The 17,001-nt window shown below is 45.1% G+C and overlaps 1 protein-coding gene across 8 annotated transcripts in view; it reads left to right on the top strand.

Annotated features, from left to right (window-relative positions):
- The window catches only part of fgfr3 (fibroblast growth factor receptor 3), a 177,253-nt gene that overhangs the window by 144,318 nt on the left and 15,934 nt on the right, over positions 1-17,001 (top strand). For 2 of the 8 annotated variants that reach the window (XM_072575359.1, XM_072575349.1), the window contains exons 8-13: positions 4,424-4,574; positions 9,084-9,271; positions 11,618-11,766; positions 11,894-12,015; positions 14,579-14,689; positions 16,010-16,200. In XM_072575359.1, coding sequence (XP_072431460.1) covers positions 4,424-4,574; positions 9,084-9,271; positions 11,618-11,766; positions 11,894-12,015; positions 14,579-14,689; positions 16,010-16,200 — 912 coding nt within the window. Of the gene's footprint in view, positions 1-4,423; positions 4,575-5,403; positions 5,549-9,083; positions 9,272-11,617; positions 11,767-11,893; positions 12,016-14,578; positions 14,690-16,009; positions 16,201-17,001 lie in introns of all 8 variants that reach the window. The other 6 variants (XM_072575409.1, XM_072575369.1, XM_072575402.1 and 3 more) reach the window with 6 other exon arrangements.

Here is a 17,001-nt window from a genome sequence, read left to right as displayed (position 1 = left end):
TAACCTCAAACTGGTGATGGGAATTGAACCCACATTGTTGGCATCACACTGCTCTGCAAATAATCAATCCAGTCAACTAAGCTAAACCGATTCCCAATAAGTTGATTAAAAGGAGTTAGATATAACTGTTAGGGCTAAAAGAATCAAAGGGTATGGGGAGAAAATGGGGACCTGGGACTGAGTTGGATGATCAGCCCTGATTATACTGAGAGGCAGAACAGGCAATGTACAATGAAACAATGTAAATAACTAAAACTGAACAGAGTTAACAATTCATGTCAGGTATGACTTTTCTTCAGAACTGAGTTGTACCAGATTCCAACTTTTAACTCCCGTTTTTCTCTCTCCTTGGACCTGCTGGGTTTCTCCAGCACTCTCTCTGTTTCACATTTCCAGTGTGTGCAGTGTTCTGCTTTTATAAAACTTGCAGCTGGATGTGTGTCAGAGTGTAAACTGGTAGTGCTGATGATGTTCTCTTCCAGCAGAGTAAGTTCTCGTCGTCTCTGGCCTGTCAGTGTTTGCCAATCTCACAGTACGATGTTTACGGGCTGCACTGCCTGACATTGTCGTGCCCAATCTATCTGTGCATTGTCCTGATAATGCGATTATTTTTAAAAATAGCCTGAGTCCTACCCAGGCCAGCTTGAGGAGCTGGGTGCACACCGGAGAGTCCAAACTTGTCAAAGTAAAACAAAGTGCAAGAAAAACTTTGAAGTCCTAGTCTGTCTGCCATTGTGTTGAGCTCAGCGAGATGCTTGGACCTATAGATTGAGCGCAGCCATTTTAAGCTGCGGTGTTGTTTAACCAAGGTCCCCATAAACCTGGGATCAGGGAAGAGAGTAGGGAAAAAGAGTGGGCAGTGTAGGGGAGGTGAGGGTGGTGGGTTTTGGAGTGGTGGCCGTTGTGCAGAAATAGCAGAATGTGTGTGGAATGTGCAGAGGGAGCACAAAGAGGATTTGCACATAGCACCAGGACAAACAATGGCATCACATGGACTTAAGAGCCCAGTCAGGAATGAAAGAGCACTGGCCTGGAACTAAACAGCTTTCTGTTCAAGTGAAGTCAAAAGCAGAATGAAGCAAACACTCTGAACAAACAGGACTGAAACACTACTTCAGTACGGCTTGTCTTTCTGGGTTGGACCTGAAGCTTTGGAGCAGCCAGTACTGTAGTGTGAGATCTTCTGAACCACTCATCTTATTGTTCAGGAGTCAGCCCAACACTTTCTGCACCAGCGAGTTCAAACCTGCTTAAAGACATAACGCCTTCTCGTAAAAGTGCTTTTCAATTGTGATTTCTAGGCGGCACAACACTGTAAGATGCTTCAAGGTGCACTGTTTATATCATTGCACAATGCTGTCAGTCCCCGAGCACAGAGGGAGGGCTGTATTGAGCAGCCTGTGCCTGACAATCATGCTTCAAGTAGGTCGCACAGCTCTGAGAACAGTTTTAGCTGCTTCGATCAGAAATGATGTAATCCTATATGAGTGTGTTATCTGATTGATGGGATAGCTTGTGTAGCCGTGTGTTCATTGTGGTACCAACTCGCCTCTGAGTCAAAACATAGGGGGCCACAAGGCCCAATGCAGAGATTTGAGGGGAAATTCTAAGCAGGCACTCCGAGGTGCCAATCATCGCATTTTGAGACTTTAAACCAAGGTCCTAAAGGTAATGCAAAAGAATTTGTTGCACTTTTCATAGAAAAGCAGGGGATTTCTGAGCGAATATTTATCCCTCAGCCAGGTGGGGGTCATATCACGCGGATGTGGGCGAACTGGCAACCATGGCGATTAATAACAAAACTTTCACAACGTACTTTAAACGTGAAGGTCTTTGGGATATCTTGGGATTGTGAAAGGTGCTATATAAATGCAAGTTGTGTGTGTGTGGTGTGTATAAGCCAAGTAATTCTACCGCTGATAGTGGTTCTAGTTAAAGAGACCATGACGCTGACAGATCATCATGAAGTCCCCACACCCTGGGATCCTTCCTTGAGGTTAGGAAATCTGCTGCCCTTACCCAGCCCAGGCCAAGATGTGACTCCAGGCTCTCACCACTCAGGGATAGCCTGGCCAGGAACACCCAGACATCCCGAGACCAAACGTTAAAATAAATCCGGGGAGCTCTCCAGTGCGGATTTGCTACACCACATGGTGCAGCAGCAGGTGAAACACTGAGGGTAGGGGAGGAGGTGGGATGGGCGGTCTGAATGAGAAATGACCGGCCACAGCATTAACCATTGCTCTCCACTTGAACCAACCAAATGACATTCCTCTGTCTCTTAGGCCGTGATTCCGAATCTAACCAATGGAAAGGACTGGGAGGGGACATCATCATAATGGAATTGGGGGTGGGGGGGGGGAATTAAACACTGGAATTGAGTGAGAGGGGGAAGGTCTAGGGGTGTGCAGAAAAATCTGTGGGGGAGTAAGGGGGAGGAGAAAGGTTAGTGGGGGAGTAAGGGGGAAGGGGAAAGGTCTGTGGAGGAGTAAGGGGGAAGGGGAAAGGGTTTTGGGGGAGTAAGGGGGAAGGGGAAAGGGTTTTGGGGGAGTAAGGGGGAAGGGGAAAGGTCTGTGGAGGAGTAAAGAGGGTGTGAGGGGGACAAGAAGGGGAGTGATGGGGGGAAAGGAAAGGGCTGTGGGGGGGAGGGGAAAGGGCTTGAGGAGTGAGGGGGAGGGAATAGGTCCAGAAAATGTAGCACCTGCCCTGCTCTTGCCTAGAGGCCTGTCTGGTTTAGAGAGTGTGGCAGATGGTGACATAAATGGAGGCCTGGGATGGAGGGGGCTCACACTAAAGACACTGAGTGACAGCCCTCGCCCTCCTGCTTTCCACAAGGCACTGCTCAATGAGCAGAACAATGGAGAGTCTTTTACAAACAGACTGGTTTAGAGTCATTTAAAGGAACATCCCCATTCTGCCGTTGTTAAATGTGTTTGTGCAATGTTGGGCAGATGACTCATGTTTATGTCTGCGAGAAATATTTGTTGTGCTCATTCAAAATTAGTAATGCCTGCCATTTCCCAACCTCAGTTGAAAGAAAGGCATACTCAAAGTTCAGAAAGCCATGTGTTTGCCTATATCAACAGCTTCTGGAAAATTAACTGCTTTGCAAAAAGATGGCCAGAACACGCAACGGATTAAATACAAGGCTTAGTTTTCCAGAGCTGAGGTATTTTTGGCTCTTGGGCTCTGTTCTCCAGGAACTAGCCATCCTGCAGGCCACACCCCCCCCCCCCCCCCCCCACATTCAATTGGGGTCAGCAGGGAAGGTTGAGGAACGAGAGGGTGGATCAAAGCTGGGTGCCACTGCCTTTCACATCAAATCACCATGGCAACATGGACTCTTGAGTGCAATAAAAGGCCTCTAAGGAAGTTGGCACAAAATGGCTGAGGAACCACTGCACCCTGGGAACACACCTCCAAATGGCTCAGTGGTTAGCACTGCTGCTTCACAACGCCAGGGGCCTGGGTTCGATTCCCACCTCAGATGACTGTCTGTGTAGAGTTTTCACATTCTCCCTCCGTCTGTGTGGGTTTCCTCCCATAGTCCAAAGATGTGCAGGTCAGGTGAACTGGTCATGCTAAATTGCCCATAGTGTTAGGTGCATTAGTCAGGGGTAAATATAGGGTAGGGGAATGGGTCTGGGTGGCTTACTCTTCGGAGAATTGGTGTGGACTTGTTGGGCCAAATGGCCTGTTTCCATACTGTTGAGAATCTAATCTAATTTCTTGGAGTTAGCTGCTCTTGGATTGGACAGCCTCTACCATTGATAGGCCCAGGCCTGCTATTAGTATTGTTATCACAACCTTTAAAAAGTACATGGATGGGTACTTGAAGTGTTAGAACATTGAAGGCTATGTGCTGCAAAGTGGGACTAATTTAGGCTGAGCATACCTTTGGCAGTACAGATCCCATAGGCCGAAGGTTCTAAACTGTACTATATGGTTCTATAGTTTCACTGCAGTCTGTTTAACCTAGATAACTACAAACTGAGAACAGAAGTAGGCCATGTGACCCTTTGAGACACCTCCGCCATTCAGTCAGATCAAGACCAACCTGATTCCTCCTCATTCCCATCTACCCACGGCAACCTTTCTCCCCCTGACATATCAGGAAATCAGTGACTTCAAGGAAGAGGACACATAAGAGATATTGAGGTCAGCCATGATCATATTGAATGGCAGAGCAGGCTCAAAGGGCCAAACGGCCTACTCCTGCTACGAGTTTCAATGTTTACTGTTCCCTGCTAATAGGTGGACTGAGAGGAGAAAAGGTAAGATTACTGCAGGGTTTGATTTTAAATATTCCACCCCAATGCCACCTTCCAGTGGTCTCTAGTCAGGAATGTCTACTGGCAGCCTTGCTGTTCCAGGGAGCTGCAGCTGAAGCTACTGACCTGTTCTGTATGATCTGTTCTTGCAGTCGTGGATAAGTAGAACCGCTGAAGCGGACGCTAAACTCATTCTTTACAATGTGACAGAACAGGATGAGGGCGAGTATCTGTGTAGAGCCACCAATTTCGTTGGCACGGCTGAAAAACTGCACTGGCTGTACGTCAACGAACCGAAACCAGGTAAACGCAAACCTCTGTCCCAGGCCTCCAACCCAATAAAGTCTGACTATTAACCTCCAGCCAGCCTTCCCGACTCCCCCCACCCCCCAGCTGACTGCCCGTCACCATCGCCAACAATATGGAGCACGCAATCGCCTTGTCTGTTCGTGGGCTTGACTGCTCCAGCCTGTGCCAACCTGTCATCAGTAACCTTTCCTTCCTATCCTTGCTTTGCATGGCAATAAAACCAATACTCTGCCACCCTTTGCTGTGGAAAGAATTCCTACAATACAGGATTGCTTTCTGTCCTCACCATTTTCCCCACTGCTATTGCTGTTTCCTGTCACATTTACCAATTGCCTATTACAATAAACAACCATTGGCTGCTTTTAAACTTTACTCACGGCTGTTTCATTTAACAGTGCTGTCTCTCTTGTACCCCTTTTCTCCTTTGCCTCATATGACTCTTCCTGAAAGAAGATGCTAATCTTTTTTTTCTAAACTTTGAATCAATCTGGCGTATTGTGGGTCAGTTTTGTTCCCCTCCCCCTCCCCTCTGCCAACCAAGTTCAAACACTTGTTGCATTTGCTCTTGCATGCTATTAATGGGACAGAGAGAGTGAGAGCCTGGTGAAGGGAATTCTTGACTAATGTGCAGGATGTGGAGGTAGGCATGTCTATCATGTCGCACTATTCTGGAGCAGGGTGGAAACTTGTAGATTGTGCTTGAACCTGCTTTCAGTTCTGTGGTGTGCAGGGACTTTATCTGAGGTGCTGTGGTCCAACCCTACCTGTTGTCCCCTCTTGCTTCATTTTCTTCTTTCCTGTTTGGTTTCTGTTTTTTTTGTAGACTGCTGGTATTAACACAACGGATAAGGAAATAGAAATTCTGTACTTGCGAAATGTTACTTTTGAGGATGCAGGGGAGTATACCTGTTTGGCTGGTAATTCTATTGGGTATTCGCATCACTCTGCATGGCTGTCCGTTCTGCCAGGTATTCAAATTCTCTCTTGTGATTGTCATGTTAATATTTCTTTCTTCAAAATGGGGGAAGGTTGGAATGCATTTCTGTGGTACTTCTAATCACTCAATTCTTCAGACAGGAAGTCTCACCATCAGCATCCATTTCTGGATGTTCATTGGAATTGCAATCAATTAACATCTTCTACAGAACTTGTACCCAAGAAGAGTCATACCAGACTCGAAACATTAACCCTGGTTTCTCTCTCCACACATGCTGCCAACTTCTGCTGAGTTTCTCCATCATTTCCTGTTTTTATCCTAATTCTGATCTCGGTCAATCTTCCTCAGCTTTTCAATGCTTCAGTACACACTGGGGATTGAAAATGGGCACAGGCCAGTTATCTCATACACACACACACACACACACGCGCTCACATGCACACCAATACACCTGCACACGCAGACACACACACTCAGACACACACGCACACACATACACTTGCACACGCAGACATGCACTCAGACATACACACACACACACACAAATATATGCACACGCATACACTTGCACACGCAGACACGCACTCAGACACACACACACACACACACGCACACACATACACTTGCACACGCAGACATGCACTCAGACACACACACACACACACACACACACACACAGAGCTTTTGGAAAACACAAAACACAATCTGAAAAAGTAGCAATCACCTTGAACTTTTATTTTGTGTGTTTCTTTTCCCCCCAAATTTCAATCAATAAGTCAGTGGAGCTGACATGATGTGTGGAACTGGATAAAAGGAGAAACCATGACCTCACTGAAACGAGAGGCTGGCTGAGACACCCAGGCTCAGTACCTTTATCACCACCAATGTATCTTTGTCCAGTGAACGTCAATCTGAAGGGCCTTGAGCTGAGATCCTGGCTGGGATCCATCTTTCTGAACTTGGAAACACTGTAACCTTGCCTTGGAGAAAGCACTATGCCCTGCAGTTTATTTAGCCCCTTTACAACGGTGGGTTCACCAATTTGTTGCAGGCAGCTTTGCTGTTCCCCAAAAAGTGGACAAATGTTTTTGAAGAGAAAGGATCCAGATGGTGAAGTTTTCTGTTTGAACCCGAAATGATGACAAAAGAATTATGCTTCCATAGATGATTTGCTGGCTTCTTTTCAATAATTAGCTAAGGGCATGGTAATAACAATAAAGGCCCCAGTCCTGATGGAATATGGACTGATATTTGTATCTTTCAAAATGGGTTATAAGACAAACTGAAATACGATAATGTACTAAAATGACAAAGCAGTCTGCTCCTTATTGTGTGGGTTGCACAACAGTGTAATTTCCATTAACGATCCACACAATGGAGGGGACACCTTTCCACAAAAGGGACAGTCCCTATAATCCAGAAGGCCCGAGCTGCAGTCGTGACTACGTCCGAAACCAAAATTAAGATGAAATATTAATATTCACCCTTAATATTATTCAGGCTCATTCACCAAGAGAAGTGAAATACTAATAACAAGTACAATTGGGCAATGTGCTGATGTCTTAAAAGAAAGTTTGAGTTTTTAAAATTGCTGGTGGATCATCTGGAAGAAGCTGATTAGGACAAAAGTTGAAGCCTCACTATAGTTGTGACAACCTTATCTGTGAAAGACTTTCACAATTCACTGAAGCGAGATGAATAGCAGGAGCCTGACTAACTTGCCCGCGCTCACCCGCTTGAAGTATTTGATAATAAGTAAACAAACATCATCATCATCATCAGTCTATTTGAACTGATGTCATGGGAAATTATTTGAAAACGCTCCAAGTCCCTCAAGGTACTGTCTTTGGCGTATCAGAGAACTGACGCCAAGAGTCAGTCTGCCCTTTTCCAGTGATAGTTCTGATTCTGCAGGCACAGTGCCAGTGAACTGACTGAAACTTTCTCAAATGCAAACATAGCAAATTGCCCAGAAAAGGCATTCTGATTTTTTAAGTATTGTAATCAATAATATTAGCATAGACATACCCCTGTTGAGTATTTTTGTGTTTGTTCTGTTTTAAGTTTGCACTAATTTTTACTTGGAGATATGCTGTGGGAAAGTCACGAGTGTAGTGCTCACTTTCACCACTAGATGCTGCACCTCTTTCCCTCCTGATGCCACACTCAGCTCATTTCTTGATCCTTCAGCCTCTGTGGTCACTTGGAAGTGTCAAGGAATCACAAATGATCATAATTAACGAGTAACCTTTTCATGTCTAATGTATTTATCACAAGGAATATTTTCTCCACTGACATTTTGCTGGTCCTGTCATATTATTAACAGACCATTTCTGTTCAGTTAAATGCATTAGTGTTTTAATGTCTTCTCTTTCAACATGCAATGACCATCAATCAAATTGACAATGCCCTGAGCCTTAGGCTGTTATAACATTCTTTCAGTGACGACTGCACAATGTGCAGTGAAAGGGTCATTTTGTAGAAATGTATCTTTTCTCCCCAATCAGTTCTTTTCTCTGACTGTGCTCACGATTTCATCAGTACTCAGCCAACATGGCCCTGCATTGTCAGTGAGGGGTAGGTGGGTATTCAGTTGTGCTGGGCAGCACGTGAGCCAGATCCTGTCTGTTACCAGCAGCCGTTCTCCTCTGCAGTCACTTCATGGCAGGCAGTACTCAGGCTTGGCTCCTCAGCAGATTTTTCTTGCCCGACCCCAGTGGCATTCCCAGTTATAACACCCTGACCACTGCCCAGCTCCCTCCGATCTGGGCACCTTCCAGGGTTCAGGGCATAAACTACTGGCATTTAGTGAGCAGCGCTTCACTTTGGCATTTCAACATCATCAGATTCTGCCTGATAGCTCTGAGGTTTAATTACCTGTTAGGTGTTGAGTTAGCCCCCTGACGCCCCACCCCCAGCCCCCACCTCTGGGTTAATGAAGAGTGCTGCCTAGGCTTTCTTCTCCCGATCACTGCAGCAGGATGAGAGAATGTTGGATGATAGGGTGACATTACATATTCCACAATTCAAAATGAAGTCCCACAATTCAAGTGACATTCACAAATAATAACCAGTGTGTAGGGGAGGGGGCGGGGGATCAGCACTGTGGGGCTGTATTCTGGATTAGTGGTGCTGGAAGAGCACAGCAGTTCAGGCAGCATCCGAGGAGCAGCAAAATCGATGTTTCAGGCACCACTAATCCAGAATCTGGTTTCCAGCATCTGCAGTCATAGTTTTTACCACTGTGGGGCTGTATCCAATGAGGTAGAAACAGAAAAGAAAAACGCAAGGAGAAGAGCAAATTGGGAAGAAGGGTAAAAGGTTCATGAATAGAAATTCAACTCCTTTGAATCCATTTGTGTCTATTCCTTTGGCCAATTGACCACATAGGCAAGTATACTCCAGACAGTTAATATCAGAACACATTGTGCATGGCACTTGAAGAAGCATGAGAATAAATCAGACTGTTCTCCCTCGCGATTTCTCTGACTGAGCATTTATCTGTTGGCTCAAAGAAGCTCCAAACCTCTGTCTTTTAACGTGATTCTTACAATATCTCCCTGCAGCAGAAGACTTAGTGAAGGAGGATGACTCAAGCTCAGTCTATGCTGACGTCCTCATCTATGTGACGGGCTGTGTCCTTATCATACTGACTGTTATTATAGTGATCATGTGCAGAATGAGAACATCCTCAAAGAAAACTCTGAACCCACCGCCAGTGCAGAAACTCTCCAAGTTCCCGCTGAAGAGACAGGTAACAGAAAGTAGATACAAGAGTTTAGAGCATATTGTCGCCCAGCTGTTTCGAGGTGAATTGAGTTGGGCTCAGACATCTCCTTCTTGGTTTTGTTGATTTTTTTTTTGTATCATTTGCTCGCTCTGCAAAAACGTCTTCCGATTTAATCTCGATTACCCTTTCGTTGAATGAGCGAAAATTCATCTTTAGCACCACCACCACCAAGGTGGGTAGGAGTTAGAGCTCCTTGCTTCACAGCTGTGTGCTGGTTTGGGTGTTTCCATTGTATAAAAATGAAGTCCCACTCAGCAGCTCAATCCATTCCAGAGCAGAGATTTAACTTCAATAAGTGTGAAATGCTGCACTTGGAAAAGGCAAAATCAGGGCAGGACTTAACCTTCTAATGGTGGTGTTGCCAAACAAAGAGAGCTAGGAGTGCGGGTTCACAGCTCCTTGAAAGTGGAGTCACTGGTAGCTTGGATAGTGAAGAAGGTGTTTGGTGTGCTTTCCTTTATTGAATATAGAGGTTGGGAGGTCATGTTGCAGCTGTTCAGGACATTGGTTAGGCCACTTTTGAAATACTGCAATTAAGTTCTGGTCTCCCTGCTATAAGTAATATGTTGTTAAATTTGAAAGGGTTCAGAAAAAGATTTACAAGGATGTCGCCAGGGTTGGAGGGTTTGAGCTATAGGGAGAGGCTGAACAGGATGGGGCGGTTTTCCCTGGAGCGTCGGAAGCTATGGGTTGATCTTATAGAGTTTTATAAAATCATGATTAGCATGGATAGAGTGAATCTTCAAGATCTTTTTCCTGGGGGGAGTCCAAAACTAGAGTGCAAAGGTTTATGGTGAAAGGGGAATAACTTAAAAGGGTCCTAAGGCACAACTTTTTCGCGTGGAGGGTGGTGTGTGTATGAAATGAGGAAGTGGTGTAGGCTGGTACGGTTAAAGCATTTAAAAGGCATCTGGATGGGTATATGATTGGAAGGGTTTGGAAGGATATGGGCCAAGTGCTGGCAAATGAGTCTCGGTTAATGTAGGATATCTGGTCGGCATGGACAAGTTGGACCAAAGGGTCTGTTTCCGTGGTGTATTTCTCTATGAATGATATTGTGGCAGGAAACCCTTTTCCAGCACCAGGGGCTATAGTCCTCTAAGTTAGGAAAGCAGAACTCGCTCACAGCCCTCTTCTCCCAATTATGAGTAAGTGCTCCATCCTCCTTTCACAAATGTGTGAATGTGCTTTGACAAACAGGGCAGGATTTCCAAATACCTGTCAGGGGGGCAGGGATACACTGATGCTAAGGGCCAGCGCCCTCTTAACATGGTGTTCCCAGATGGTGTGTCACAGCTGGCCTTCCAGGAGCATGCTGCAGTTTTCAAAGAAAGCCTAAACTCACTGACCTCCAATTAACTGGCTGGAAATGGTTAAAGAGATGGCTAACCAGCTGGCAAGGGACAGAACAAATTGTTAAAGAATCAAATACTCTGCAACATTTGAGTGCAAACCTGTCAGGGGCAGTGGGGAGAGCCACTCTCAGCTGTAACCGCTGATCTGAAATTTAAAAAGGAAAGGGACTGCCAAACTGAGGCGCTCACGCAAGTTGGCATCACTTGAACGGGCAGCTTTAGGGCCTGGTCAGTGAGTGAGTCTGGACTAAGCTCTCTGCCCACCTGCCTGCTCCAATCTGCAAGGCAACAGCAAATGCCATTGTGGCTATGTTTCACAATCCTGAGTCAGGTCCACACAGCACACCCAGCACCCCTCTAGTGAAGAGGTTTCAATGCAGATGCTGGTATTGGGTGATCTTCTCCATCATTCAGTCCTGATTTCAAACCATTCCTCTTTCTGAGAGACTTTGCAGAGTCCTGACAGTTGAAACATGTAACTCCATAAATGTGTGTGAGTGCGTCTCTCTCTTCAGTTGAAGGCTGCCGCACAGTTTACATGCTCCTGTTACTCAAAAGACGTGTCCTGGTTCAAACATTATTTCCAACTCCGTGTTGAAAACTAAGTGACTAAAAAGTGTGGTATTCTGATTGATTGAATGCTTAATGGAGCTGTAACACATGTACAACCTGTGTGCTAACTCTGCAGCCTCAGCTGTCTAATATAGCTTGGTATAGTGAGCTCCTAGTTCAAACAGTAACCAATGACTGAATAACAATTTTATGAGATTGCTCTGATAACAAAATAAATAAAACCGGCTCCACCCATTTCAAGATAGAATTGGAAGAATATTAATAAAAAACAATGGTTGACATTTTGTCCTTTATGTTGGTTTTCGCAGTCTGTGACCTCACAGTCCTGACTGTCAGTACCTTCTGGTGATTGGTAACAAATTTCAATTGTTTTTCACTCAAGCAGGTGTCCTTGGAATCGAACTCCTCCATGAACTCCAACACGCCATTGGTGCGGATTGCCCGCCTCTCTTCCAGTGATTCCCCGATGCTGGCAAATGTCTCCGAGCTGGAACTTCCCGCTGATCCCAAGTGGGAATTCCAACGCCCAAGGTGAGTGTTGCTCACTGACTGTATTCCTGAACTACTGCCAGACGGACGGCACTTTCTTTTCCGCCATTTTCTTTGCCGGTTTGATCCTCAACAGATCTTTCCTGTTTCCCCCAACCCCCTCCCACAGGCTGACTTTGGGAAAGCCGTTAGGTGAGGGCTGTTTCGGTCAGGTTGTTATGGCGGAGGCCATCGGGATTGAGAAAGACAAGGTCAACAAACCAATCACTGTTGCTGTCAAGATGCTGAAAGGTAAGGACAGGCAGACTGGCAGCAGTTGTACTGCACTGTAATATGACACCAGCTCAGATTGAAAAGACAATGATCTCAGTTTACATAACAGGCTGTGCCCATCGTCTCTCACACCGGGAAGCTGAGACTCACTTCACAAACAAATTAGCAGCCAATTCATTTTGGCAACAATGTCAATCCTCTTATTTCTCCTGTCTTCTCTCCTGCAGTTCACTCTGTTTTGGAAGTCCTCTGACTTTAACCCCAGTGCAATTTTTGCCCCTGACCAGCCTAGATACTGACTTTAAAGTGGCTATTTGGCCATGTCTTACTGCCCTTGGCCAACAGCCAGTATCACACAGGAGCGTATGAGCACATTAGAATTTTGATTTACCTATCACCACTATCCCCACTTTGGCAGAGGTTGGCAGTGCCAAAGGGTGGGCTACAGCAGGTTTGTGGAGTGCGGCAATATTGCAAATAGGAAACAGGAAAGGTATGCAAACAGTTCTATATGTAATGATTATCTTTTAGTCGGCTCTCTTTCTTTGAGAGACTGACATGGACAACTGCAGGAGTATCCCAGCCAATGTTTGTGTACATGAATAAAGTCCTGCACTCAGAACGTTGCCCATGGTGGGAAGAGTCTTGAGGCGAAGTTAGGATAAATCCCCTGAATGGAGGCAGAAGACCATTCGGTCCATATTAGTTCATCCATCCAGAATCACTCGTGATTTCCATGATCAATACTTCCCTCAATGATGGCAATACTTTTGTCTTCACTGCTCCACGTGGAGTTACAGTCCAACATTCAGTCACTATCTTCCTGATATCAGTCCGAAAGTTACCTTTTGTGCCTTTGAAAGTACATCTTCTCTCAGTCTGATGTAGGTACTTGTCTTGCTCTGTTTTCCATGCTGTTTATAATTCTATGTACCCAGAATTACTGCAGTCCAGAAGGAGGCCATTTGGCCCATTGATTCTACACCAGCTCATGGAGCCTAAACATCATATCTCAGACCACTCGCCAGAATGAAACTCCTGATAATCTGCCACTTTGTGCACACCTTTGATGCCTGAGCTGAGGGCCCTGAGTTCTTCATAACTCTTCTCTGCATTGGCTCCAAGCCTTAACTGTCCACCTTGTGTCTCAGGGACAAGAGCTGAGCACTGTGTTGACGAAACAGATTGACCAATGCACTAAATGATTTAATCACAACCATCTCTTATTCTATAGACAGTGGATTGTTACATTTACTATCATTGCAGCTTTTGTTAAACTGGAAAACATAGACAACAGGAGAGGAATAGGCCACTCAATCCATTGAGTCCATTCTACTACTCATCTTAATCACAGAGAGGCAATGGGCCAGTGGGATTATTGCTAGACTGTTAATCCAAAAACTCTCAACTAATGTTATGGGGAACTGGGTTAAAATCCTGCCATAGCAGATGCTGGAATTTGAATTCATTAAGGAATCTGAAATTAAGGGTCCGCTGGTGACCAAAAAACCATTATCGATTGTCAGAAAAACCCATCTGGTTCACCAATGTCCTTTATGGAAGGAAATCTGTCATCTTTACCCTGGTGTGGCATACAGTCCCAAAGCAATGTGGTTGACTGTTCACTGCCCTCTGAGTAATTAGGAATGGTCTAGCCAGAGACACCCACATCCCATGAATGAATAAAAAAATTCTCTATCTCAATATCATACTCCCAATATCTCCCCATACTCCTTAAAATTTTGAGCCTCTATTTGATTTTTAAGTCGATTGAGTGATTTGGCCTCCACAGCCTTCTGTGCTGGAGAATTCCACAGATTCATAGTCTTCTCAGTGAAAACTTTTTTCCTCATTTTAGTCCAAAACGGCCAACCATATCCTGAAACTGCGACCCCTTGATCTAGACACACCGTTAATCCCACAACTGGTTATCAGAAACATCATGCCTGCACACAGTCTGTCAGAATTTTATACAGTTCAGTCAGATTCTCTCCAGTGACACACTTCCTTCCCAATTGAGTCACTGAGGTTGTTCACATTGTTGTGCTCAACATGTACAGAGTAGAGCTTGGTATAATTCATAAAATGTGTGTTCACGTGATGTGATAAAAGTTAGGTAAAGCTTTAAGTGACATTTTTAACCATGCCTGAACCCCAGCATTATAGACTTTAACACAAGTCCAGGTTTTTAAAAATAAATTTTGTAAAATGTCTACAGTGTTAGATGATTGTATCACCAGCAGTAATGAGTTGAGGTAGAGACCAAAGTGCCATCTGGTGGTCAAATCCTGCTAGTACTTAGTGACTGTTGACAGAATCAATCATGGGAAGTGTTGAGTTACAAGCATTGAGTATCAAGTTACAATCTAAATGTTGGGAGAAAAGTACAATCAGAAATGACGACAACTGGAAATGTGCACCCTATGCACACTTTTGAATGGTTACAGTTCTAAGGTCAGTCATGTCTGGTTAACATTGCCTCTGATGGTGGGCATTGCCAACACCGAACTTGAAACCAGCAGTGCGTTTTACCATTTCATTGCTTTTAACTGCTTATTATTTCTGTACTTCCTCCTTATAGACGATGCCACTGACAAAGACCTCTCTGACCTGGTGTCAGAAATGGAAATGATGAAGATGATTGGAAAGCATAAAAATATTATCAATTTGCTTGGAGCCTGCACACAGGATGGTGAGTGTGTGATGTTTACAGCGTGTGGCGTAAGGGGGATGTTGGCTAGCTGAGTGGAGGCTGAGGTTTTGACGTTAGTTTTCTCACACATCAGGTTATTGCTGTGAATTGTATAAACTTGCAGGGAGAGTGCAGTCTGTGCACCAGAGGTTACAACTTGTTTAGTCATTTTGGCTACATCTGAACTCAAGAACTGTTTGTAATTCACCCCAGAGCATGCTGGGTACAGGCGAATTGAAAACCTAGAAACAGAAACTAGCTGCAGGAGTTGGTCATTTGGCCCTTCAAGCCTGATCCACCATTCAGTATGATCATGGCTGACCATCCATCGCCCCGTTTTCTCTCCATACCCTTCAATCCCTTTAGCCTGATAACTATATCTAACACATTTTTTTGAAAATGTGCAATATTTTGGCCTCAGCATTTTCTGTGACAGAGAATTCCATGGGCTCACCACTCTCTGGGTGAAGAAATTTCTCCTCCTCTCAGTCCTAATTGGCCTACCCTGCATCCTTAGACTGTGACTCCTAGTTCTGGACTCCCCAGTCATAGAGTCAAACAGCACGAAAACAGACTCTCCAGTACAACCAGTCTATGCTGACTATAATCCCAAACGAAGCTTGTCCCACCTACTTGCATTTGTCCCATATCCCTCCTAGTATTTTTTATTCATTTCCTTGTCTAAATCAGTCATTAGGAACATCCTTCCTGTGTTTTCTCTGTGTACAAGCGTTAGAATTTCAAATTTTACTATGAAATCCCTCTGCCCTTTCTTCAAACTGAAGTGAATATAGTCCTAAGAAATCCAGTCTCTCTTCAAATGTCAAAGTAAGCCTGACAGATTTGTTAGGATATTACCAGGCAGTACAAAGTGTGATCCATAACAGTGGCAGTGGTATGAAGTCAGTTCAGTTGAACACTGATCCATGAGTTCTGATTGATAATGGTGCCATCAGTGCAGGTAAATGGCGTTGAAATGCCCATCAGCCATGATTGAATGGCGGAGTGGACTTGGTGGCCGAATGGCCTTACTCCCACTCCTATTTCTTATGGTCTTATGGTCTCTGTGTCTGTTTGATCATGGAGTTCAAGCCATCTCTCGATGTACACACTGCCTGGTTATTTGTCTTTCTGTGGTGTGGCAATACTTGTTAGCTTCCTTCAGTCTTGCCGTCAAGCCAGGAGTCCCCACATGTTGGCACAGAAAGAGCCCATTCCTCAGTGGGCTGATGGGTGATGGCACTCCTTAGGGACTAATCCTTATGTTGACACTGCTTCCTTTCCCTGGAATGTAATATGCAGCCTCCCATCCCCATTCAGGTCCACTCTATGTCATCGTGGAGTATGCATCGAAAGGCAACTTGAGGGAATACCTGAAAGCCCGACGACCGCCTGGCATGGATTATTCTTTCGACACTTGCAAAGTGCCAGATGAGCAGCTCACCTTCAAGGATCTCATATCTTGTGCCTACCAGGTGGCACGCGGCATGGAATACCTGGCTTCTCAAAAGGTGAATACTCAGTCACTTCCTCCGCCAATTCTCTTTTGCAAGCTGTGGTAGACATGATATAGACACATTGAAAATCTACATAGGAGAAGGGAGTAGGCCATTCAGTCCAGCAGGATAGAGCACTCCAGGAGCATTTCCAAGTATTTTGTTCTCAATGCAGCAATGTCGACACTATTCTGCAGGAAACTGAAGGTCTTGGCCAAGTAGCTATTCCTTACAGAACAAAGACAGAAACTGCTGATGGAGCAAGTCATGAGGCATCTGTAGGGGAGAAAAGCAAAACTGTGGACCCTTCTGTCAGTTGCTGACTTGCCTGCTGAAGCTGTCCAGCATTTTCTGGTTTTGTCTCAGAATCTGTTGTTGGTTTTAGCTGACCTGCCCACAGACCCAGAGGAGGACTGTCACATTCCCTTACCCTGCTCTATGCTATGTAATTTACAGTACAGCCTGCCTGAAACAGAAGGGAGGCATGTCCTGATAGTGACCCAGGATGATAGCAGCAATAGCGAGAGTGCACTGTAATTAGAATTCATACAGAGGATGGCAGACTAAGGCCTCAGGAGTCATGGAAATGAAACCTGGCAAACTAAGTCAGGGTGGGATGGAGGCCTGAGAGATTTTGAGGCCAAGGGAAACATTCCTGTATCCCTCCAGTGCCCACAATTAATTTAGAAATATGGCCATCATCTGCTGGTGGTTTACACCGGTGACATCAAGGTGCTGCCCTGGCTAGTCCACGATCAAAATGGAGGCACTTCCCAGAGACCTCATCTAAGACAGGTGGCTTTGCAGTGCCTGAAT

The sequence above is a fragment of the Chiloscyllium punctatum genome, chromosome 1 (assembly GCF_047496795.1).
Source record: "Chiloscyllium punctatum isolate Juve2018m chromosome 1, sChiPun1.3, whole genome shotgun sequence".
Classification (NCBI taxonomy): domain Eukaryota; kingdom Metazoa; phylum Chordata; class Chondrichthyes; order Orectolobiformes; family Hemiscylliidae; genus Chiloscyllium; species Chiloscyllium punctatum.
The sequence above is the reverse complement of the archived record's forward strand: the minus strand, read 5'-3'. Positions and strand labels throughout refer to the sequence as shown.